The sequence below is a fragment of the Thalassophryne amazonica genome, chromosome 12, assembly GCF_902500255.1.
Source record: "Thalassophryne amazonica chromosome 12, fThaAma1.1, whole genome shotgun sequence".
Lineage (NCBI taxonomy): Eukaryota > Metazoa > Chordata > Actinopteri > Batrachoidiformes > Batrachoididae > Thalassophryne > Thalassophryne amazonica.
In genome coordinates, this window is record NC_047114.1 from 80683728 (window position 1) to 80710716 (window position 26989).

At 42.3% G+C, this 26989-nt stretch overlaps 1 protein-coding gene across 2 annotated transcripts in view; it reads right to left on the bottom strand.

Annotated features, from left to right (window-relative positions):
• emilin2a (elastin microfibril interfacer 2a) overlaps window positions 1–25357 on the bottom strand; it is a 69063-nt gene extending 43706 nt beyond the window's left edge. The window contains exons 1-4 of one of the 2 annotated variants that reach the window (XM_034183605.1): window positions 25343–25357; window positions 17279–17284; window positions 6313–6472; window positions 1121–1246 (exon numbers count right to left, since the gene is read on the bottom strand). In XM_034183605.1, the coding sequence (XP_034039496.1) occupies window positions 1121–1246; window positions 6313–6440 (254 nt within the window). In that variant the 5' untranslated portion in view covers window positions 6441–6472; window positions 17279–17284; window positions 25343–25357. Of the gene's footprint in view, window positions 1–1120; window positions 1247–6312; window positions 6614–17278; window positions 17285–25342 lie in introns of those variants that run through there. The other variant, XM_034183604.1, reaches the window with a different exon arrangement.
• Window positions 25358–26989: the final 1632 nt, after the last annotated feature.

Consider the following 26989-nt stretch of genomic DNA (forward strand, 5'->3'; position numbering starts at 1 on the left):
CACAGGTTTTACGCCGGATGCCCTTCCTGACGCAACTCCACATTCTCCACCTTCTGAACTGAAACCAAGCACATTAACCACTTGGCCACCACCCCTGGAGTAAAGGTGGTGAAAGTAGATGAGTTTAGATATTTGGGGTCAACTATCCAAAGAAGAGAGGCAGGTTGGAGTGGATGGACAAAGGTAAATTGTTTTAGTAATTTGTGACAGAAGAATATCTGGAAGAGTGACAGGGAAAGTTTATACAAGAAGGTTGTGAGATCAGCTATGTTAAACAGCTTAGAGGTGGTTGTGTTAACAAGAGACAGGGTTAGGAATGAACATATCAGAGGTAGGAGCACAGGTAGGACAGTTTGGAGACAAAATTAGGGAAACTGAAATGGTTTGGACATGTACAGAGGAGGGACCCAGGGTATATAGGGAGAAGGATGCTGAGGATGGAGCTACCAGGCAGGAATAGGAACTGGGTATAGAATATGAAAGAATTATCCTTATCCATTATTCCATTATCTATTGTTCAAGTATGTGTGGACTGAACTGTATATGGAAGCATGAATTTCTGCTTGAAATAATATTTCCTGGTTGATGTAATGCAGACTGACTGAGGTAATAGTGCCTCTATTTGTTTTATGATAAGGTCTGTTGCCCATATGCAAAAATGGCTCCTTATAAAATTCTACATTCCACATCTGAAGTCAGACTTGGCTGACCTTTGAAAGAGGGGGAGCCTCTGTCACCGCCGTGTTTGGTAAAATTAGAGGCATATTACCAGATATGTCACAAATGGCAGTCGCTCTCAAAGGCAAACATGGCCTGACTTTGGGTCCCGCTGCTAATCCTGCAGGATGAGTGAGTGCCAGTGACGCTTTATGTGGTATAAAATGCTCAAAGCAATTTGGGCAAAGCTTTTTGATTTATGTACAGGGAGAGTTCTCATTGGCGTTACCCTCCTGCTTCACCATTTTTACTCTGCTGGGCTTCATTCTTCAACTTGAAAAATAAAACTCTGCTTCTTTGGATCTGCAAAAGATCCTTCCTTTTCTGCAGCTGATATGTTTTCTGCTGCTATGTGTCTGACTCGTTGCTCTCGGCTCCTTCCCTTCACTCCACGGATGCTTACGTGACTTGTTGCTGACAGTCGGGCTGGTACGCCGGGCAGGGGGCCACCACGGGCTCCTGGAAGGTCTCCACGCTCCCCTGTACAGCACAGCTCACGTTCCTGTGCACCACATAGGCGCACCAGTTTCTGCAGGAAAGATGCAATAAAGGAACAGTTATCTCTGTGAAACGTCCTAACCGCCAGGCATTATTTAGGGGACAGTCTTTAAACAATCTCTCTGGTATGATAAGGATTAAAAACAGGCCACTTTGCTCACAGGCCCTCAGGAATACTGAGCGTGTGCCTTCCTTCAACACAGTTTCACATTCGCCAATTTTAAGGCATTAAAGAGCAGCTGGGAATGCATGAGAGATTATAGTGTGGGAGACCGGGTACAGTTGTAGGACCACCTGCTCCTAGAGTCCCTTAATTGAGATTTTAAGGTTTTGTTATTGACTTATAAATTTGTTCATGGACTTGCGCCGTCTTATCTGGCTGATCTGGTGGAACCTTACGTGCCAGCCTGGGCTTTGCGGTTGCAGGATGCGGGACTGCTTTGTGTTCCCAGGGTGAAGAAGACATCAGCAGGTCAAAGAGCTTTTTCTCATCGTGCACCCACCCTGTAGAACGGTCTTCCTGCGACCGTGAGGCAGTCGGAGTCCGTGGACATTTTTAAGTCAAGACTTAAAACCCATTTTTATTCTCTTTCTTATGAACAGTTTTTATTTTTTATCTGTTTTATTCTGTTACTTCTGTTTCTAATTATGTACGAGGTCTGTTAGAAAAGTATCGGACCTTTTTATTTTTTTCAAAAACCACATGGATTTGAATCACGTGTGATTGCATCAGCCAAGCTTGAACCTTCGTGCGCATGCGTGAGTTTTTTCACGCCTGTCGGTTGCGTCATTCGCCTGTCAGCAGGCTTTGAGTGAGCAGTGGTCCACCCCTCTCGTCGGATTTTTATTGCGAATAAATGTCTGAACGATTTGGAGCTTTGCTGCATCAAATTTTTTCCAGAAACTGTAAGAGACCTCCAGGTGGACACCGTTCAGAAAATTAATATGGCTTTCAGGGACGATTTTATGGGGATTATACAGATTAAGGAGTGTTACTGCCGCTTTAAGGACGGCCCACAACTGCTGAGAGAGCGCCGCGCTCCGAGCGCCGATCGACATGCTCAAACAACCAGATCATTTCCAATGTGAAGGCTTTGTTGATCCGGGACCTCGTCTGACTTTCACAAAAAGGCAGGCTGTTACATGGAAAGAAAAGCAGAGGGACGCGCCACGGAGCCATTCATTACGCGGGACAAAACCACCTCGGTGTTGGTCTCACAGGACGGCTTTGAGATGGCTTTCAGATGGATTCCGGTTGCTTTTCAGTCGTGTGATTATCCGATTGTGATTGTGCATGAGCTGGACATGCCCCAACATGTCCTGTGAGGCTTCATCACGGCATTGCTTTGCACCATGCGGCTCCACCGCGACGCGCGGAACTCCTCCGCACGTCTGTCTTAATGTGCTGAGAAAGTGCTGATGTCCACGTCTTTTCACAATTCCTGTGCTAGTCAGACGACATACCGAATCAAGACAGCGTCCAGTTTAGAAATGAACGGCACATTCCACTGTTACAGGAGTTTTTGTCATGGAAAGAGGAGCAGCTCCACCGTGCATCGCCACAGGAAAAACACCTCCGTTGGAAGCCTTAAGGACAAGTTGGAACATGTCCAGCTGTTAAACAGTTTCTCAGATACTCACTCAACTGAAAGCCATCAAAAGCCGCCTGGTTTTTACAAATGGTTATCAACACGGAGGTGTTTTTCCTGTGCCGCCGCACCGCGCCGGCTGCTTCCCGACGCGCGGACCCGTCCGCACATCTTTCATTAATAAAATCTCCTTTAACTGTGGAATGTCCAGATAAACTGCTGATCCCGACCTCTCCTGAAAGTTCTCTGTTCTGTCACGATGTCCTGGGTTAACAGAGGCTTAAATTTGGAAGCTTTCAGCTCGAAACAGGCAGACAGCGGCGGCTCAGAGCGCGTCGCGACGTCCCGCTCCGTGGGCAGTCCTTAAAGCGACAGCAACAGTCCATAATCTCTCATCAGTCGTTAAAATTTTCACAGAAATCCAGCTGAATTTCTCGAATGGTGTCCACTTCGATGTGCCTCACAGTTTTTGAAAAAATTTTGATCAAGCAAAGCGTCAGTCTCTCAGGAAGTTGTTAGACAAAGAGATTCCGACGGGAGGGGTGGACCACTCCTCACTCAAAGCCAGCCCATAGGTGAATGACGTAACCGACAGGTGTGAAAAAACTCACGCATGCGCACGAGGGTTCAAGGTTGTCTGATGTAATCGCACGTGATTCAAATCCATATAGTTTTTGAAAAAAATAAAAAGGTACGTTAGTTTTATCACAGACCTCGTATATATATATATATATATATATATATATATATATATATATATATATATATATATATATATATATATATACACACATACACACATTTTTTTTAGGCCGATGCCGATAACGTTATTTGGATGACAAAAAATGCCGATAATCAATAAATCAGCTGATTTGCCGATAGCTGATAAATCAGCCGATATTATTAATTTTTTTTAAATGAATAAAATGTTCTTTTTTGGACCCTTAACAAAAAAGGTATGAGCTAAAAGTTGAAGCTTTGTCCTCATATTAATTAACTTTATAACAGAGAAGAATTTTCAAGTTCAAAAAATGCAATCAAGAATGAAACCTTTGTGAAATTAGCAAATACATATCCTTAAAAAGAGTTGTGAAATACATCTGATCTTGTACCTCTTGTTGCTGCAACTTAGATATAGGTTCAGGATAAGGATATAGATCCCTATAAACTTACTTGTATGCTTTTGTCAGCCAATCAGTGCAGTGTGACGGCGAACTACGGGGGCCGGTGATGAAGACATTTAAGCAGGGGTGTAAGCAGCTCTTAGTTGAATGGAGTCAGAGCTCCATCCAATGGACAAACGGTGCAAGGACATTTTACATTGCCGACACAAACATTATTTCAGTAACTGTTCTGTTTATGAGAAATTATCGGCGTTCTATCGGCAAAATTTCAGCCAATAGTGAGTACTTTGAAAAGGGCTTATATCGGCCAACAATATCGGTCGGGCTCTAATATATATATATATATATATATATATATATATATATATATATATATATATATAAGTAATAATACAAAATACATCTTGCAGTTGTCGGCTATGGAGAGCGTTGCTTTCTGTAGCCGACGCAGTCTTGGCCTTTTCCATTTCTTGTCTGGACTCAGTGTCTGGACTCAGTGATACTATCAATTATTGCAGATGCCTTTGCAAAAACTACAACACTGGCAACCATGAAGACTGCAAACAAAAAATTGTTAAAAGTAATTAAAATGCCATTTTTCATATCTGTCTCAACAGTTATGACAGATGTCAAAGTGGCACACTGAAGTTTCACCAGAGTTTCCAAGCAAATCAATCTTGTCCACACGTTCAAATATTTTAGTTGTTGTTGTTGGAACATATAATTTCCAACTTTATGACATGTCATAAACACAGCATGTGATCAGGACTTCTGTTTTTAGACCACAGGTTTGTGCACTTTCCAGGAAGCCTTGCGCTGTTGCAGAATTCCCATAAGGTCCAGTTTCAAAGTATACTCAACAAAAATATAAACGCAACACTTTTGGTTTTGCTCCCATTTTGTATGAGATGAACTCAAAGATCTAAAACTTTTTCCACATACACAATATCACCATTTCCCTCAAATATTGTTCACAAACCAGTCTAAATCTGTGATAGTGAGCACTTCTCCTTTGCTGAGATAATCCATCCCACCTCACAGGTGTGCCATATCAAGATGCTGATTAGACACCATGATTAGTGCACAGGTGTGCCTTAGACTGCCCACAATAAAAGGCCACTCTGAAAGGTGCAGTTTTGTTTTATTGGGGGGGATACCAGTCAGTATCTGGTGTGACCACCATTTGCCTCATGCAGTGCAACACATCTCCTTCGCATCATCCGTGAAGAGAACATCTCTCCAACGTGCCAAATGCCAGCGAATGTGAGCATTTTCCCACTCAAGTCGGTTACGACGACAAACTGGAGTCAGGTCGAGACCCCGATGAGGACGACGAGCATGCAGATGAGCTTCCCTGAGATGGTTTCTGACAGTTTGTGCAGAAATTCTTTGGTTATGCAAACCGATTGTTCCAGCAGCTGTCCGAGTGGCTGGTCTCAGACGATCTTGGAGGTGAACATGCTGGATGTGGAGGTCCTGGGCTGGTGTGGTTACACGTGGTCTGCGGTTGTGAGGCTGGTTGGATGCACTGCCAAATTCTCTGAAACGCCTTTGGAGACGGCTTATGGTAGAGACATGAACATTCAATACACGAGCAACAGCTCTGGTTGACATTCCTGCTGTGAGCATGCCAATTGCACGCTCCCTCAAATCTTGCGACATCTGTGGCATTGTGCTGTGTGATAAAACTGCACCTTTCAGAGTGGCCTTTTATTGTGGGCAGTCTAAGGCACACCTGTGCACTAATCATGGTGTCTAATCAGCATCTTGATATGGCACACCTGTGAGGTGGGATGGATTATCTCAGCAAAGGAGAAGTGCTCACTATCACAGATTTAGACTGGTTTGTGAACAATATTTGAGGGAAATGGTGATATTGTGTATGTGGAAAAAGTTTTAGATCTTTGAGTTCATTTCATACAAAATGGGAGCAAAACCAAAAGTGTTGCATTTATATTTTTGTTGAGTGTATTTCCTTTTCCACAATTTGTGGAGGAAGCCAAGGATGTTTTAGATGATGCTGGCTGAAAAAAGGTAGGATTGTGCTGTTTAGAAATATGCCACACATTCCATTGATATTTGTTGGAACAGGCCCGGTCTCCCCTAATCAGTGGCATTCCAGGTTTTATCTGCGTCTGATCACGTGGAAAAAACAAACAACCGTGTGTAAATGTAGCCACAGGCTGATTAACGTGCATTCGATGTTAACGTCAACAAACACACAGACACGCACACACAATGACGTTGAATCCGATCAGTCTGATCGATCGCGAAAATCACAACTGCGCGGCTTTTGCAAAAAAGAAAACAAGATCACAACCATTTTTTTTCCTTCATAAGAGCAGAAACAAACTTTTGTTTCTTTGTGTCCTTCTTCTTCTTACCTGTTTCTGTGGTTGTGCAGCGGCCCAGTGTGCGCAGACCCTTGGAACAGATCATAGGAGGAAGGAGATCCGCAAGTGAAAGGAAAGTTTAGAAAGAGAGTGAAAAGTGTCCAGCTGCAGCAGCCCATCTCTGCAAAAGTCCTCTGGCGTCACATAAATACTACAGACACACAAAAACCACACGACCGGTACGCGATTATCCTGCGCGATGTGCCCACAACACAAAGTCACATTGCCCCGGAGCCGGACCCAGATCCAGGTTTGGGTAAATCCACATTCACACTGAAGGCAGCTGGTTCGGAACGACGCTCCGATTCCACACCCTCCTCCCAAAAACCAAAAAAAAAAAAAAAAAAGTCCCCAGCCCAGATCCTTTTGGAACTTTTTTAATGGTGATTTGTTCCTGTGTTTGCATGAAGAATCCTGTTGTTAATTTACCATAACATGCTCAGATGCTGTCAAGATGTTTCCACTAAAACGGTTTGAGATGATTTTGTCAAACATGACAAGATTGTGTGTGTGTGTGTGTGTGTGTGTGTGTGTGTGTGTGTAACACAGTGGTTCATATATATATATATATATATATATATATATATATATATATATATATATATATATATATATATATATATATATATATGAACCACTGTGTTACACACACACACTATATATATATATATATATATATATATATATATATATATATATATATATATATATATATGAACCACTGTGTTACACACACACACTATCTATATATATATATATATATATATACGAGGTCTGTCCATAAAGTATAGGTCCTTTTTATTTTTTTCAAAAACTATATGGATTTCATTCATATGTTTTTACGTCAGACATGCTTGAACCCTCGTGCGCATGCGTGAGTTTTTCCACGCCTGTCGGTGACGTCATTCACCTGTGAGCACTCCTTGTGGGAGGAGTCGTCCAGCCCCTCGTCGGAATTCCTTTGTCTGAGAAGTTGCTGAGAGACTGGCGCTTTGTTTGATCAAAATTTTTTCTAAACCTGTGAGACACATCGAAGTGGACACGGTTTAAAAAATTAAGCTGGTTTTCGGTGAAAATTTTAATGGCTGATGAGAGATTTTGAGGTGATACTGTCGCTTTAAGGACTTCCCACGGTGCGAGACATCGCGCAGCGCTCCCAGGCGCCGTCGTCAGCCTGTTTCAAGCTGAAAACCTCCACATTTCAGGCTCTATTGATCCAGGACGTCGTGAGAGAACAGAGACGTTTCAGAAGAAGTTGGTTTCAGCATTTAACCAGATATTCCACTGTTAAAGGAGATTTTTTTTAATGAAAGACGTGCGGGCGGATTGCAGCGTCGGCTCGCAGCCGCTGCGACGCTCCGCCACAGGAAAAACACCTCCGTTGGAAGCTTTAAGGACAAGTTGGAACATGTCCAGCTGTTAAACAATTTCTCATATACTCACTCCACTGAAAGCCATCAAACGCCGCCTGGATTTTACAAATGGTTATCAACACGGAAGTGTTTTTCCTGTGCCGCCGCACCGCGCCGGCTGCGTCCCGACGCGCGGACCCGTCCGCATGTCTTTCATTAAAAAAATCTTTTAACAGTGGAATATCTGGATAAAATGCTGAAACAGACTTCTTCGGAAACTTCTCTGTTCTCTCTAAAATTTTCACTGAAAACCATCTTAATTTTTCGAACCGTGTCCACTTCGATGTGTCTCACAGGTTTAGAAAAAATTTTGATCAAACAAAGCGCCAGTCTCTCAGCAACTTCTCAGACAAAGGAATTCTGACGAGGGGCTGGACGACTCCTCCCACAAGGAGTGCTCACAGGCGAATGACGTCACCGACAGGCGTGGAAAAACTCACGCATGCGCACGAGGGTTCAAGCATGTCTGACGTAAAAACATATGAATGAAATCCATATAGTTTTTGAAAAAAATAAAAAGGACCTATACTTTATTGACAGACCTCGTATATATATGAACCACTGTGTTACACCCACACACACCCACACTATCTATCTATCTATCTATCTATCTATCTATCTATCTATCTATCTATCTATCTATCTATCTATCTATCTATCTATCTATCTATCTATCTATCTATCTATCTATCTATCTATCTATCTATCTATCTATCTATCTATCTATCTATCTATCTATCTATCTATCTATCTATCTATCTATCTATATATACACACACACACACACACACACACACACACACACTATCTACTGCTGGTCAAGTGGTTGGTTCAAGTGTGAGACTGGAGCATGAGTATGAGTGAGTGATTTTGTTGTATTTTTTATACAATTACAGTAAAGAATGTAATCTAGTCACTCACACACACACACACACACACACACACACACACACACACACACACACACACACACACACACACACACACACACACACACACACACACACACACACACACACACACACACACACACACAGGGAGCAATCTTATCTGGCTGATCTGGTGGAACTCTACGTGCCGGCCCGGGCTTTGCGGTTGCAGGATGCAGGACTTCTCTGTGTTCCCAGGGTGAAGAAGAAGTCAGCAGGTCAAAGAGCCTTTTCTCATCATGCACCCACCCTGTGGAACAGTCTTCCTGTGACTGTGAGGCAGTCTGAGTCCGTGGACATTTTTAAGTCAAGACTGAAAACCCATTTTTATTCTCTTTCTTATGAACAGTTGTTATTTTTGATCTGTTTTATTCTTTTACTTCTGCTTTTAATTATGTATTTGAAGTTTTTTTATTCATTTTTAATTATTTATTTAAATTTTATGTTGTATTGCTTCGTGTGAGGCGCCTACGGCTTTTGCTGTGGTTTGGCACATTATAAGATAATTAAATTAAATTAAATTAAACAAAGCACAACAAAGAAATGTCAAACATGCAGACAGATATGCTAACGATAAGCAACCATGGACATATGGAGTCATACTGATGTCATCGGCAAGGCACTCATCTCTCACATCTGGACTAACTTTGGTATTGAAGACCTTGCCAAAGGGAACTTTGAGATTTTCATCTCTGACGGGAAATCAAACTGAGGATTATCTGTGCTAATGTGTTTTTAAATAAATAAATAAATAAATAAAAATCAGCCTGAAATTTAAATACTTTCTTATTATAATTAATTGTAAATTGTGTGGAGCAGTACATTGGGACTGTGGGGGAGGGGCCAAATGTAGAAATATTTATTTTATATCTTTTCAGGAATAATTTATTTTGGTGAATTATGTCAACAAGAATTTTATTTATAGGCTATGGAAATGTCTAGATGATGCAGTGAGTGAAACCATAGATAGATAGATCAATTGATCATTATCGTTGAAAAAAGTAAACAATTACTTTCTGATTGTATGACAGCAATGTTCTAAAACTCAATGAGCACAAAAACAACCCCACACACGGGAATTTGTATGAGTACAGAAGACACTTCATTCTTCTCTCTGGTTTTGAAGTTACATGTAGTTTAAAATGAGCTTGTTTTTTCAGTTTCTTAAATTTTAAAATGTTAGGAACGCACCAAAGCCCATTTATGGAATCACCAAGGTGTTGGGTGGCCACTAAAGCCCAAGTACAGTATGAACCAAAGTGTACATCTGTTGGCCACCAAAGCCTAGGTCTGGTCATCTTAGGCCTGGTATCCACGAAAGCCTTGGTATTGTGACCACCAAAGCAGAGGTCTGGTCATCTCAGGGCTGGCCACCAAAGTCTAGGTATTGTTACCACTGGAGCCTAGGTCTGGTCAGCTTAGATCTGGTGGCCACCAAAGCCTAGGTGTTGTAACCACCAAAGCAGAGGTCTGGTCATCTCAGGCCTGCTGGCCACCAAAGTGTAGGTATTGTTACCACCAGAGCCTAGGTCTGGTCAGCTTAGATCTGGTGGCCACCAAAGCCTAGGTATTGTAACCACCAAAGCCTAGGTCTGGTCATCTTAGGCCTGGTGGCCACCAAAGCCTAGGTATTGTGACCATCAACGCCTAGGTCTGGTCAGCTTAGATCTGGTGGCCACCAAAGACTAGGTATTGTAACCACCAAAGCCTAGGTCTGGTCATCTTAAGGCCTGGTGGCCACCAAAGCCTAGGTATTGTGACCACCAACACCTAGGTCTGGTCAGCTTAGATCTGGAGGCCACCAAAGCCTTGGTATTGTGACCACCAAAGATCTACGTCTGGTCATCTTAGATCTGGTGGCCACCAAAGCCTAGGTATTGTGACCACCAAGGATCTAGGTCTGGTCATCTTAGGCCTGGTGGCCACCAAAGCCTAGGTATTGTGACCACCAAAGATCTATGTCTGGTCAGCTTAGGCCTGGTGGCCACCAAAACCTAGGTATTGTGACCACCAAAACCTAGGTCTGGTCATCTTAGGCCTGCTGGCCACCAAAGCCTAGGTATTGTGACCACCAAAACATAGGTCTGGTCATCTTAGGCCTGCTGGCCACCAAAGCTTAGGTATTGTGACCATCAAAGCCTAGGTCTGGTCATCTTAGACCTGGTGGCCACCAAAGCCTAGGTATTGCGACCACCAATGCCTAGGTCTGGTCAGCTTATATCTGGTGGCCACCAAAACCTAGGTATTGTGACCAACAAAGATCTACGTCTGGTCATCTTAGGCCTGGTGGCCACCAAAGCCTAGGTCTGGTCAGCTTAGGTCTGGTGGTCACCAAAGCTCAGATACAGGATCCACCAAAGTTTAGGTCTGGTGGCTAACAAAGCTTAGGTTCACTGGCCACTGTGGCAACCACAGCTTGTCTTTAAGTTGTGCATCAACATTATGACGTATCAAGTCAACTTGTTATGTTGACACCTTCCTCTTAACACAAGTCCTTTGATGGTGATTACTGAGATGTTTCCTTCAATTTCATTCCTTCCTGACTAATTTTTTCACTCGGAGCTGAATTCTAGGCTTTCTTGCACAACGAGTCACCATTAACATCCAGGAGAAAAAGCAGTACTGCAGATGTATATAGCGCTTTTCCATCTAGCTTCAAGTGCTTTACAATGATGCATCACAATTACTCCCTCAGTGAAGGCTGGTACCCAGTTACAGGTGGGACCACTGACGAAATCAGATTAACTGTCTTCAGGGATTCAAACCCAGGTCTACATATCCATTGGCAGGCCCACCGAGCTGCTTCCAGGATGTTCAAACAGAAGAAAAATGTTAAAAGCCTTCATCTGTCCTGAAGAGGGCAGCACAGCAACAGTAAAGAAGGAGGAAAACTCATCCCTGTAGTCATGGCAATTTCATTCCAAAGGTGGTGTTGTGAGAAAAGAACATTTTATTACTGAGGCACTTTGGACGCGTCTACTGGCTGAAACAATCCTCTTTTATTGATGCATCTTATGACCGCCAAATGATTATCAGATGATCTGCATCAACACAAATGAGCTGATCTCACTTAACTGGTGCATACTTGCTCGTTACATTTTGTTCAATCACACATCATCGTGACATTAACAATGCTGACTCTTTACCGATGCGTCCTCCCGAAGATATATATAAATATTCATTAACTGATTTTTTATGCAAACTAAGAGGAAAAGATGGAAAAAAAAATATGCAAAAAGATTTTGGCCAGACACGTAGGAGCTGTTTTCTCATTTCACCTTTTTCACATCGATTTCTTTCTTTTTTTTCCCCCCCACTTGGGAGAAGTTGGGGGGTGATTGGAAATGGAATGTCTGCTCTGAATCGGGGTGGACGCTTTACTGCACCTGGAGAATTTGTCATTGAGACCTGCACCCCACAAGGCCGCTGCTGCTGCAGCCTTTTCAATGAAAGAGCTCCCACTGAACAGGAGGCCTTGATCTTTCTAACTGTGCTGATGCTCCTGGCAATTGTTCACGAAGGGCCCCAAGCACATGCCCCCCCCCCCCCACTGTCTTTCTGTATGCAGTTACAATGCGCTGAAACAGTGTTGCCGAAAAGCAAAAGGAATTCAGGCAAAGCACCCTGACGCGGCTGAGGTCTGCAGGGTCGAGGCTTCCTCAGAGCGAGTGCATCCGTGTAAACATATATATATATAAAAAAAGAACGTTTGCACATCGACTGACACGCGACCGAAGGAGAGTGAGCAGCACTGCAGATTGTTTACAACGGCTCTGCACCATTTGTGTTCCACCGTCACGCTGTTGCGCTTACACCGGATGAGTCAGTGGGAGAACCGCAGCCGGTACGTGCCGCCTCCACAGGTGCGCCTCACGGTGGGTTCACCGGGGGGCTGCCTCAAGCTAGACTTTGACGGAAAAGTTCCTTTGTATATTAATAATCGCTGAAAGTGAATTTGACAGTCTGTCCATTCGGATAAAGCTTGGCGTGGGAGTGTAGCCGGGTTGTTGTACTGTTATCACTTGTAGTATAAATACACATCATCACTTTATCTGTGAAACACAAGTCGGTTCCTTTATCTCAAGGTTCATTAGTCGAAGCTACACCCTCTTCTCTTCTTCATTTGTGCCAAATGTTGCCAATTAAGTGACTTTTTGACATTGCCTCATGACTAAAACGCCAATCTGGGGCTCGCGACAAATACAACAAAAAGTGTGTCCAAACTTTTGACTGGTATATACTTACACTCAACAAAAATATAAACGCAACACTTTTGGTTTTGCTCCCATTTTGTATGAGATGAACTCAAAGATCTAAAACTTTTTCCACATACACAATATCACCATTTCCCTCAAATATTGTTCACAAACCAGTCTAAATCTGTGATAGTGAGCACTTCTCCTTTGCTGAGATAATCCATCCCACCTCACAGGTGTGCCATATCAAGATGCTGATTAGACACCATGATTAGTGCACAGGTGTGCCTTAGACTGCCCACAATAAAAGGCCACTCTGAAAGGTGCAGTTTTATCACACAGCACAATGCCACAGATGTCGCAAGATTTGAGGGAGCGTGCAATTGGCATGCTGACAGCAGGAATGTCAACCAGAGCTGTTGCTCGTGTATTGAATGTTCATTTCTCTACCATAAGCCGTCTCCAAAGGTGTTTCAGAGAATTTGGCAGTACATCCAACCAGCCTCACAACCGCAGACCACGTGTAACCACAGCAGCCCAGGACCTCCACATCCAGCATGTTCACCTCCAAGATCATCTGAGACCAGCCACTCGGACAGCTGCTGAAACAATCGGTTTGCATTACCAAAGAATTTCTGCACAAACTGTCAGAAACCGTCTCAGGGAAGCTCATCTGCATGCTCGTCATCCTCATCGGGGTCTCGACCTGACTCCAGTTCGTTGTCGTAACCGACTTGAGTGGGAAAATGCTCACATTCACTGGCGTTTGGCACGTTGGAGAGGTGTTCTCTTCATGGATGAATCCCGGTTCACACTGTCCAGGGCAGATGGCAGACAGCGTGTATGGCGTTGTGTGGGTGAGCGGTTTTCTGATGTCAGTGTTGTGGATCGAGTGGCCCATGGTGGTTGTGGGGTTATGGTATGGGCAGGCGTCTGTTATGGACGAAGAACACAGGTGCATTTTATTGATGGCATTTTGAATGCACAGAGATACCGTGACGAGATCCTGAGGCCCATTGTTGTGCCAACATCCAAGAACATCACCTCATGTTGCAGCAGGATAATGCACAGCCCCATGTTGCAAGGATCTGTACACAATTCTTGGAAGCTGAAAATGTCCCAGTTCTTGCATGGCCGGCATACTCACCGGACATGTCACCCATTGAGCATGTTTGGGATGCTCTGGACCAGCGTATACGACAGCGTGTACCAGTTCCTGCCAATATCCAGCAACTTCACACAGCCATTGAAGAGGAGTGGACCAACATTCCACAGGCCAAAATTGACAACCTGATCAACTCTATGCGAAGGAGATGTGTTGCACTGCATGAGGCAAATGGTGGTCACACCAGATACTGACTGGTATCCCCCCCAATAAAACAAAACTGCACCTTTCAGAGTGGCCTTTTATTGTGGGCAGTCTAAGGCACACCTGTGCACTAATCATGGTGACTAATCAGCATCTTGGTATGGCACACCTGTGAGGTGGGATGGATTATCTCAGCAAAGGAGAAGTGCTCACTATCACAGATTTAGACTGGTTTGTGAACAATATTTGAGGGAAATGGTGATATTGTGTATGTGGAAAAAGTTTTAGATCTTTGAGCTCATCTCATACAAAATGGGAGCAAAACCAAAAGTGTTGCGTTTATATTTTTGTTGAGTGTATACCAGTGTGTGTAATTTAGATGATTTGCATATGTAAATTAGATGCAATTACATCATCAGATATTTGTAATAAAGTGTTTGGAAAGGACAGACATGATTTTGTCCACAGCAGTGGGTCAAAACCCACTGATGACGTGATGATGGATGCTGGCCCTGCACCCCAGGGCGTTGGAGGAGCCCCGGCCTGTGGCACTAATGACTGTGCGCTCATCTCAATAATGCATTTTTTTTTATGCTACTCTGGATTTACTATTTCCTTTTTCTTCAGCTTGGTAAAAACTTTGTAAAAACCTCATAACTATTAGAATATGGTCTAAGCAGTGGGTCACCCCTCTCAGTCTGGTCTGCTTGAGGTCTCTTCCTCACTCATCAGAGGGAGTTTTTTCTTACCACCGTCGCCGTCGCCTGTGTGCTTGCTCTAGGGGTTGGTAAGGTTAAACCTTCCTCATGTGAAGCGCCTTGACGCAGCTCTGTTGTGATTTGGTGCTATATAAATTAAATGAATTGAAAATTGAATTGAAATTGAATTGAGCAGTTAGCAGACACTGCTAATGGCCGCCACACTAGCCTTTTTCTAAATGTGAAGCATGCAAATTGGATTTAAGCTGCATTGCACTCTAAGAGATGGGTTAAGCAAGATTTGAGCAGGATTCATTAAGGTCTGAATGCAAATGTGGCTGGAATCTGGGTAGCTCAGGATGATGATGACAAACTTCCTCACTACAATCATGCGCCCACAGCGTCATCTCCACTGTGGCCACGTTCAGTGAGGCTGCAAAGGCAAGGACAGCAAACAACCTTCTTTTTACGTGGTGCCCTTTTCACCAAGAGAATCCGCAGAGCGCATTCCTTTCCATGCATCACACACCTGCACTCCTACGTGCAGATCACACACCTACGCTGTCTTGTCCAGACCACATGCACACGCTCCTACACTCTCACTCCCACTCCCAGACACATCTCTTTCGACTCGAGCAGGATTGAGTTTAAGCACGTGTGTGTTGGACGAACAAGATCTGAGAAATAGGCCTGAACTCTGTCTGTCTAAAAAACAGTCCAAATTGATTCTGGCTCGAGCTGAATTGCCAACCTGAGTCTGAATGGGGCCTCAGAGTGCCCGTACCCTTAATTATTCACAACTTCATCACTTAAAATAGTTTAAACTGATGAGTTATGAAGGCACCTTGACACTTGCATGACTTTGATCCCTTTACTGCTGTGCAATTCTTCGCTTGACGAAACGCTATATAAAATAATCATTTCATAGCCAATGACACATTTTCTCTCAGAACTTGGCTGATGAAACCATCTCTCATCGCTCCCAGAATCACAGAGAAATTATCTACAACTACAGGTTGTCTCGTGTTTGTCGTGCGGTGGAGAACGCATTTGGAGTCTTGTCTCAAAGGTAATTATTTACAATGTATATTGTAATGGATTGGTAAACGAGTTGCATTTTCATTCCTTCTCATGGGTTAGATAACAAAACTGTAATATTATGTTTATTATAGATGTAACATCTCATCATAATTGTTCAGACGTCCTGTGCGCAGTGACACGCAGTGTTTTAGAATAGGTTGCGCAATGTTCACAACTAGTTCCCACACCTGGCATGAAATTAATGAAATTTTCAACATTTCATAATTTTCATTGCACACTGGCACGCTGCAGTGCACAGTTCATGCACAGTTTACGATGCATTTACTCATTGGCACGCCAGATTGCGTGCGCTGCTCCCCCGGTGAACTTTCCATGAATGGGGAAACTGGCTATAGAGACCAAAGTCATTTTTTTATACCATGCTGTAAACATGTTTGCTTCTGCTCTAAAGCTGGTACAGTTTAACATTGGTGTCTATGGGGAGTGATTTGCTTTTGGAGCCACTGAATGAACTGTAAGATTTGGCACTTACGAGTTGAGTTGGCCTTGGTTACGAGGAGTATAATTGATGATACTTTAGGGAAATGTTTTGCCGAATAGTCTCCAGCTGCTCGTCTTCCAGCCTTATTTCAGATTTACTCCTCCCGTCTCTTGTTCATGTTGCTTCCTGAGTAGTTGACAGACTGACTTCTGCCACGTCACTGCTCTGTAATCATTGACTGATTGAAAATAACACCCTAATTAGTTGACCTTTCCTTCCGTGTGACACTTTAATTTGTTTACACTTCCTCGGATTTATGGTTTTTTTTTGGTTATTAATTGGTGCAACACTGGGAATCGTTTCCTTCAGATCAGTGCAGAAGATGTTTTTTTTTCTTATTTGATCCCCAATTCCATACACTGCAGTGATCACCACACAAGATCAAGAGAAAGTTCAGGCAAATGTCACAGTCAGAGGCAGAAACAGGCATCGAGATCGAGGACTATGGATGTACACAAATAACCGCCCACACACAGCGTCTCGCACATGTACATACAGACACACACGGCACATTGCGAAAGCTGATTTGCTGGTTGTAAAATGTTAATATAGCTATAAGCCATGCTCATGAATTGTTAATTAAGACCTTGATAGACTCGTCACCTAAAATGTTAATGAGGTGAGACTGCGTCAGGGCTGAGGGGTCTACTGTGTAAACACAAAAGGTGAGCTGAAACCACAAGACCCCAAGATGCTATAATAAGAAATGCTAGGGGGCACCTGGGAAGGGTCGAGCCTGCTCGTATGTGGAATATTTAAATTTATAAATTGGGGTGTATGAATTAACCACTGTGATGGTGAAAGGGAATGACGAATTTAACCAATTTTTACCCTCAGCTCTTCAATATCTGAGATTAAGGTCCTGCATGTGAGCTTTTCCTCCAGTATATCAGATTCTAATTGAGAGTTTTACAATGAGACCTCATATTTTTATTGGGGCAACTGTTTGTTGTGATTTGGCGCTATATAAAAAAAAAATGATTGATTGATTGATTGATAGATATTTTGATTTATATAACACCTAAATAGATCCTTCTCATTTGATTGGTGGATTATAAGTCTCTGGCACCAATTATTTGTCGACCTGTATATAAAAATAGTCCCTTGTATGATTTACATCATTGTTCATGCAATTTGGTTCCATTTACTGTTCATTTTGGATATATACTACATTTCGCCCCATTGAACAACAAGTCTACCTTTTCATAAAAAGCCTCCATGATACAAAGATGCTATCAACAATTATAACAATATCAACAATTCAGCAATATGAATCAGAAAATGTGTTTAAAATAAATGGTATGATTGCATTTATTCGCAGACCCCCAGAAAGAGCTATATGCCCTATGAACTGGTCACTGGTCCAGTTTTAATGTAATGAATCAACTGAGTGAAGGTGATATGCTGCAACGTTCACGTCTTCAAATGCACGTAAGCGTTCAAAGATCACCACGGCAGTCTTACAAGTTCAAAATGAGAAGTCTCTAAGTGTTTAAGTGGTTTTTTTCACTCCCATGTTACTGCACTTCTATGTCACTTCTAGCTGATGCACTGCTTCGTCTCTGTTGCAAAGCGGGGTTAAATCATAACAAAATAAATAAGAACATTTTGGAGTTCAAAGCACAAATGTCAGCACATGGACATTTATGCTATCCTAACAGGCTAAAAACAGCTGGGTTGTTCTCTACTGACATTTCTGTGCTAAGCTTTCGGTTATAGTATGAGGTACTGCCTCCCGTGGTGATCAAAACCACCGTGCAGCATGACTGTGTTGCAGCACAGTAGTAAAGACCTGAAGAATGTCCTTAGTATTTTATGATCCGTACCGTAGTAGTTTCACAATTTTTCTTTTTTTTCTAGTTTGAGAGGTCCTGTACCTTATATTTCAGTGCAATGTCTATACTACTACTGGTACTACTTGTACTAGTACTACTAATACTACTAATAATAACTATTTATATAGGGTTTTCACAGAAAATGCACTCAGCAAAAGAAATGCCAATTAATAAAAGTACAACACAACACTGGACAAAAAACGTAAATTAAAGAGATAATATAAAAAGTCAAATGGTCTCCCATTTTTATTATAGTGCATCTAGCACACGAGCAATCCATGTTGACCTGGCTCAAATAACATCCAATGTGTTGTCCATTTCATATTTATTTGAAATCTTACTCATCTTACTTATTTTTTGGAATTGAATAGCCCTTATAGCCCACACCACAAACTGAGGGCTTCCTGCAAAAATCCACTGTTCTCTTCACCATCCGTGTCCGTCTGACATTTTCTGTTGTCCAAACTGCAATAAACAACATACAGTATGTTATCAACTGCATGCTTATTTGTCCAGCTTGCTTATTTTTGGAATTTAAAAGTTAAGTAACAGCACACGTTGTAGTGCGCACGTGTTACACTGAGCTTGTGTCCGATGTTAAACTTGCAGTGAAATGTTATGTTAAAATGTAAGTTTGACATACAGAAAAAAGTGTGGCTTATACTCCACATAACTGTAAGATTGTGAAATCAGAACATTGCTCAAGGACAGGTTAGCGATGCTAAATAGAGTTTTTTCACCTTTCTCATCCACATTTTCTTGTCTCTTCAAGAGAGTGAACCTATGACCCTCATGTCACAAGAATACAACTCAAAACTAAACCATCCTCACATATCGATATTTGGATAATGATAAGTATGTCTTTGGGTATATTTTGCAGTTTGTACAATTTGCTGCTTTATTCACATTTGTATATTCTTTGGAGATCTTTTTGAAATTTGAGGAAGAAGGCAATGGTACCTGTGGGCATAAAGATGCTAATCCCTATGGCAGATTGATTTGTGATCAACATGTCTTAACCACATGACTGACCTTTCACTGACCTTGCCAGGGTGATTCCAGAATCCACCTCAATGGTAAGTGAACTGCATTTTTTATTGCACTTTTACCATTTCAATGAAACACTCTGTCAGGGTCTGTCCTGGTTCCTGCCCTGGAGCTCCCTGCATTTGGGTCCTACTTCTTAGTCCTTGTCAACCTGTGATGGTAGGGCCAGGGCCTCTGAGCCAGAACCATGTCAGAGGTTTCTGGCCCTGGGCCCTAGCCGTAACACACTCAGTGCTTTATAATGATGCCTCCCCATGGGTCAGATCACTGTATGCAAAGACGGAAACAACATGCTCAACATATGTAAGCAGCCCTTCTCAGCTGTTTAAACTGTCACTTTTGCTCTGCGATGAGGTTGCACTGCTGCTTCGTTATTTTTTTTTTGTGACCTCTGTTGCTCTTGGAGCATTTGCAAAGCAAACAGGTGGGGCTTGTTGCTTCAGGGCACTTTAGCAAATAAATAATTTTTCTCCACCTGTTGTTTGTCATATCGCCTGTCAAAGAAGCACATTAAGCCATACTGGAGTTATCCTGTCCTTCTGACTGCAGGTTTGCACCAACATGATTTACAATCCGCTGTGAGGTCGATGCCTTCGGCTGTCGTTGATGCCCGTAGTGTGCTTGCTTGATACCCAGACTGCAGTCTGTCTTTTTGTTGTATTTTCTTTGCAATTAATTGATTATCTTGTCATGACTGAGCTTATTTTTCCTTTTTTATGCTTTGGCACATGCATTACGAGTCTGACATGTTGATTAGTGGTGCAATAGCTGTAATTGGTTTTATGGCATATTGCTTCTTAGTTTGTCATAGCTGCTAAGTAGGTTATATGTTTGCTTCAGTTTATTGGTCTAGATGGAATAAACTCAGTGTTATAGATGATTTTAGCAAAATATTCTGCAGGGTAGAGCTTTGGGACTGTGAACTAGTGATTAGATATTCAAGGATGATCCATATCAAGACTTTTTTATCGAACATTGTGGTAGTTGGTGAATGTATTGACCCTCGCCTCCTTATATGGACCCAGTATATATGTGGCTGCCTTAATTTACTAGATAGGATTACGTGCAAAGTTATGAACTTATTTATCACCTGCACCACAGGTTATGTTTTCATTGTGTCTGTCTGCCTGTTTGTCACCAGGATATCTCAAAAATGCATAAACCAATATCAGTGACATTTGGTGGACAGGCAGACCTTGGGGCAATAAACTTGATTTGGTTTTGGTGTCCATCTGGATCGCAGGGCAGATCCTGCCTTTGATCAGTGACCAAAAGCAAATATCTTAAAAGTTTCCTGCACCATAGTTCTCTCAGGCCCAAATCTGTGCTTCTGTTATATGTCAGTCAGTCAGTCAGTCAGTCAACCCTGGGGAAAACTCAAAAACCACAGTCAGATTATCATTTTTTTCATGTGCAGAAATATTTTTCAAAGCAAAATTGTAACTCATAAATGCAGTTGCTTACAAAAGAGGCACTTAGCACATGCTAATGTTAGCCCATTAACATCTCACATTATGTGACTCCCATTTGCATCACATTTTGTTACATGAGCGAGTTTTTGTGCTAATGTTAGACTGTTAGCATCTCATGTTATGTGACGTCCATTAACATCACGTTATGTGACACTGTGTGAGTTTTTGTGCTACTGGTAGCCCATTAGCATTGTGTTATGCGACACTAGGTGAGTTTTTATGCAACCGTTAGCCAACTAGCATTGTGTATGCGACACTATGTGAGATTTTGTGCTACTGGTAGCCCATTAGCGCTATGTTATGCAACACTGTGAGTTTTCATGCAACCATTAGCCCACTAGCATTGTGTTATGTGACACTATGCGAGTATTTGTGCTAATGTTAACCTATTAGCATTGTGTTATGTGACACTTGTGAATGTTTGAGACACATGAACATTTAAATCCGTTGCTCAGGTCCTTAGCCACCACAAATATGTTTTAAGCACATTATAATTCCCATTGCTCACAATGGCAGCACACACCAAACCAATCATACAATATATTATATAAAGACTGTAATTTTACTAATTAAATACTGTTGCGACACTACAGCATTTACCAATTACAACCTGCAACTGGATTAAATATATATAAATTAGAAAGACATTGGAACATGTTTCTCAGTATTTTCATAATGATTGTTTGAAGGAAAGATTGACCAAACAGATTATAGCCAGATTTATTGTCTGTGATCACAATAAAAATATTTTATTTATAAACATATGAATATGACAAAAGAAACCTATTCAAATAGCTAACATTAGAACAAGGGGATGTCCACATCCTCTTGGTCTTTTCCAGTTCAGCACTGATGCACCTGCATACTGCATCACGCGGCCCAGAGAAACACACCACATGGCCAGAATGTCATGGCTGATGTTCCTTCACAATGGGAGTGTTTGACACAAAGTCCTTCCAACATTACCCAACGATCTGACGTTTGATTCTGATCATCCTTTGATACCAGTTTCATTGATCCCCATTACAGGGTCAAAGCAATCATGATCTCAGTAATAAAATAAGGATAGAAGGCTTGATCTGCCTCTTGGCTCTGACTATGGGATCAAAGCAAGACTGCCAGACAAACAGACAAATCATAACAAAGGCATAACCCCCTTGGCAAGGTTCAGAGATCAATGACCAGGATAAAAATAGAGTATGAATAAAGTCCTGATGCCTCTTGCTGCTGGTGCCTATCTCAGAATTTCATACAGCTCACCCTGGACTGACTGCCAGTCTGACTCAGTTCCTTCCCAGCCTTGACCAATGCCCATTTAAAGGGTAACAGAAACACCCACAGATTATTTATAGCATGAATAAACACAAAAAATGCATTCTTTTGATAGTTCAAGAAACACTAAAGACCATAAAAAATCTACAGAAAACCTTGTTTTAGTCGTGGTCTGAGAGGCTTTGACATCGACCGGCTGCCGCCATTTATGCAGGTCAGGCGGGTAATGTCACTGGTTGGGCAGGAAGATGAGCCTCGTTCCCAGATTCCCTGCCAGAGGCACCAACAAAGAGATTATATATGACTACTAGAGTCTGCACTCTCAATGCTGCCCACTAAACACGAACGTCCCTTCATGGACAGCGACATGACGTCTCCTAACCGCGCAAAATATTGACGAAGTTCCCGGATGTTAATGCATTTTCTATTGGGATTCGCGACTGAACACGCTCAGAAAAACACTCACAAAATATGTGTAAAAATACCATTCTGACCTGGATAGCAAACCAGTAAAATTAATTAACATTAAATCATGTCAGGAATTTATTAAACTTACTCTGACACCCACACATTCCCAAATATTAGTGCTGAAAGTTACACAGATCTGACCTGTTAAGCTGTGCTGCTGGGCTGAACTGAACTGCTGCTGTTTTCAGCATAACGCGGCTCCTAAAACCATTACGAAACACACACACACACACACACACACACACACACACACACACACACACACACACACACACACACACACATATATATATATATATATATATATATATATAATATTTTTACACAGTTATCCTTTATTGAGTTTCATTCATGAAGTCAGTGGTGTGTGTGTGCATATCTGTGTGTGAGTGGTGTGTGTCCTCGGTCGACACAGGCACAGGCAGGAAATATATATACACCTGTTTATCAACCAAATGTCACAAAGTGACAAGAAGAACCAAAACCACTTACTTATGGAAAGACATATCGTCTCCCTTGTTCCTCCGTTTGTGGCTTTGCCAACATGTGCAGCTTTCTGGCGTATTCCACCTGTTTCTTCACGAGACTCATAGAACTTCAATGAGCGAGCTCAGTCTGGCTTTGAGAGTGGCAAATGGTGGAAATGAACCCTTCTACCTTCTGCTTTACTTTTGGAAAAGCCATTTGTCCAGCCCGGGGTGATACACTAAACACCCAAATCGCTTGCCTTCTGTTTGTGTTTGCCCGTTATGTTGGATCTCGACTGCACTCGTCCCCAGCAGAGGAGACCCCAACCAGTAACGTCAACCGGAAATGCCCTCCACTGACTTCAGCCAATGGCGATTTACATGTCAATTTAGTGGCAGATTTGATTTAAATAATATTATCTACACTGCGCTCAAACATTCTGCAAGTATATCAATAACACTTAATTTTTACCAAGGAATAAATACACAAAAAAATTCTCAAAAAGCATTACTGTTCCCCTTTAAAGTTGGGTGGATTGAGATTGGCTGGGGAATGCAAAGAGAATGCCCATACTTCACAGGGCTGTAGAATATAGGTGGTTATTTTAGAGATGTGGGTATGGACCAGTTGTCTGCCTGATTGGTTGCTATCTTGAACCTAGGCCAGTTCCACGGTTTTGTGGATATGGAAAAGCATGGCACCAATGCATGTTCCCAGACTTGACTGGTCTTGACTTTGACTGAAACAATATACAAATAGTGACTGGTTTGGAGGGCAGCATAATGGAATGTCACCCCCAGGGATCATTACTGCCCAAGGCTGAAGGCGGCAGGCAACAATGATCCTGAGGGGTGACACCATTATGCTGCCCGATAAACCAGTCACCATTTGTTTTATTATACATCTGTGTAGTTAATAAATTTATCTTTACAATTGTGTGAAACCTTTGCTAAGTCATTTCCCGTTCAAACTCAGGATTCCCCATAATGTCAATACCCTTATCCTTAAGGTACCTGGATATCACGTACCGTAGTGAGTTCATGGTACTGTGTTTCAGCCTCTGGCCAGACTTGGAGCACACTTATGCATAGAACTGTCCCAGTTCATGGTCAAGTGTGGCAGTGAGAAGCTTCTCGAACTCATTGGGTGAAACACCATGCAAATCTTTCCCGTTGTCCTTTGCTAAAAACTCCTTGAACAGTGCGTAACGTTTCTTGATACTTTTCGCTGTACTCTCACTGTCTTCCTTGGATAGAAGAGTGTTTATCCCATCAGTATCCACGGACGCAAACCTTCTGCTCTCTGCCATGATGTCGTCTGCGACCCATCACCCCTGCGCATGCGTGAAACATTGTTGCCCCGCTATGACAAAATCGGTCCGCAATCACTCATAATGTTGCCCGAAATGGTGCAGAATCAGTCAATAATGTGGCTATTGTTAACTTTGGATGATTTATTGTGAAAAGTATTGCAATTATTACACGTGAATCAGCCAATCAGAACAAAGGATTTCAGTCAGATTTATAATAATACAGATTAAATGCCTTGAGCAGTGACACATACGCATTGGTAGCCCAACTCCTTACTCACAAAGCGACCTGCTCTGCTGTTTTGGCTGGTTAAGGTGAAATATCAATGATCAAAGATGAGTAACAAGGGTCAGCATCAGTGGTCACCAATGAAGAGCAACTGTACGAGCAATGAGGAAGAAAGATCTGATCAGGAAACAGGCAAAGAATCAAAATCAAATATGAGGATCAAAGGTCAGTGATCAGGATCTGTGAATGTCATGTAAGACAACAAAGAAATAACCCTCTTGGAATGTCACCAGGAATACCTTTTAGGAGGTATGTACACTGTTTATTTATTGGCATTTATTTATTGAACAGGAATAGATTTTTGTCATAATGCTGATTCTGGAAATTGTGCTGAAAAATTCTTTGCTCATGAGAGTTATGATGATGAACTGAATGCTTATACCTTTATGTGCCACTGGGAGGTAGTATTGCCTAGCTGATAAGAGAGAATGAGAGCTGCTTTGTACTTCTGCTGGAAGCTTTACAATAGATGATGACACCGCTGTGTACGTCCATACTGCTGTGCTGATGACTTAGCAGCATTTTATGAGCTGACATCACCCCCCGGAATCGGTGTAATGGAGGGCGAGAGCAGTGAAATGAAATATAACTTCATTTGGGAATTACTTTAATGTGGTTACAGGCAGGAAAGTAACAGAAAACACACAAAAAGCTCTCTCTCTTTCACACACACACACACACACACACACACACACACACACACACACACACACACACACACACACACACACACACACACACACACACACACACACACACACACACAGAGTGCAGCCAAAAACAGCAGAAGAGATCAATGTTTTGATAGGTGAAAATAACTGCATTTTAGTCCAGGTCATTGACAGGCTTAGTCTCAGGGGTAAAACCGATTATCCACATAAGGAAAAAGACACATATGCACATCTGGAGCTGACATGAGAAACGTGGCAATACGTCGTGAAAGGACAAATGTGTTACAGAGACTGAGGTAAAGTTTGCGCTTTGTTGGCTTGCACACCCCCCCCCCCCCCCCACACACACGCTTCTCTGTTGTTTCTGTCCACTGCGCTGTGGATTTGAGGAACCATCCATAATGAGGCTCTGTTACCCAAAATAAAACTTTCTGACCTTTTAGCAACTGTCTGCAGTCCAGCTGGATGATCAGTTGGAATGACGTCAGTAGGCGGACGCCTGGTCCACAACTCCACTGAGACCTCGATTGGGGTGTAGATTGCATGAGCCTGGAAGAGTTTCATGAGTCAGATTACTTCTGTCTACGCTAGACAGAAATAGTTTACAATGCAAGGAAATACTATAAACATACAAATTCATTTCACACACACACACCCAGACCTAGGTTTCAGGTTACGAGCAGGTTAGACGAAAGATAGGTCAAATTATAATCAATTACATCCAGTTTTTTGATGTACTTTCATTTCAAATGATTTCAATTTATTTCATTCATATAGCGCTAAATCACAACAAAGCTGCCTCAACGCACTTCATATGAGTACGGTCTAACCTTACCAAGCCCCCTGAGCAAGCACAGTAAAGTTTGCTGAGTAAAATGCTCTGCCGGGATACCATTTAGTCCCAGTCTAAATAGAGTGAGTGAAATCAGCTCTACCGTCTTGTCAAATCAAGTGTTTCTACTCCAATAAGAGATGATTTTACACTGTGATAGAACTGACTTGGCACTGTGATAGAGTATATTTAACTCTATTTGGACTGGGACCAAATGTTATCCCAGCAGAGTAAATTTTAGTCTGCAAAATTTACTGTGTGGTAAGGAAAAACTCCCTCTGGTGATAATGAGGAAGAAACCTTAAGCAGACCAGATCCAGAGGCGTGACCCACTGCTTTGGCCATTCTAACAGTTACAAGGTTTTTACAGATTGTACAAGTTTCTCTACAAATAGAAGAGACAGAAGAAAAAAAAAAAAACACCAAACAGAGCCCTTAATTGAAAATACAGTAGAGTCCATCCTAGGTCCCTAATACATAGGTCTCCATGTCCAGCACTGGTAGGGTGCAGGGCAGGACCTCCAGTCAGTGGTGCAACAGGTGTGGCATTCCGAGGTCAGTCCGGCACCCTGGGGTGCAGAGCTAATATCCATCATTAGTGTTGTCAGTGCCTCGGACTAAGAGCCAAAGAGCAGAGTCAGTTGGCTGGAAATAACTACACCTGAGGCATTAATTCACCAGCAGTAAATGAACAGAGAAGTAAAGAGATTGCTAAGGTGGTCACCAGCAGCTAGCTCTGTGCTTCACTAACAGACCCAGAACTTAGATGTAGTGAGGCTGAGACCTGTTCCGTTGCTAATAATTTGAATTAAATGGAGAGGAAGCATAGTTCCATACTACACTGGTATGGAGCCATATGTGAGCCATATGATAGATGCC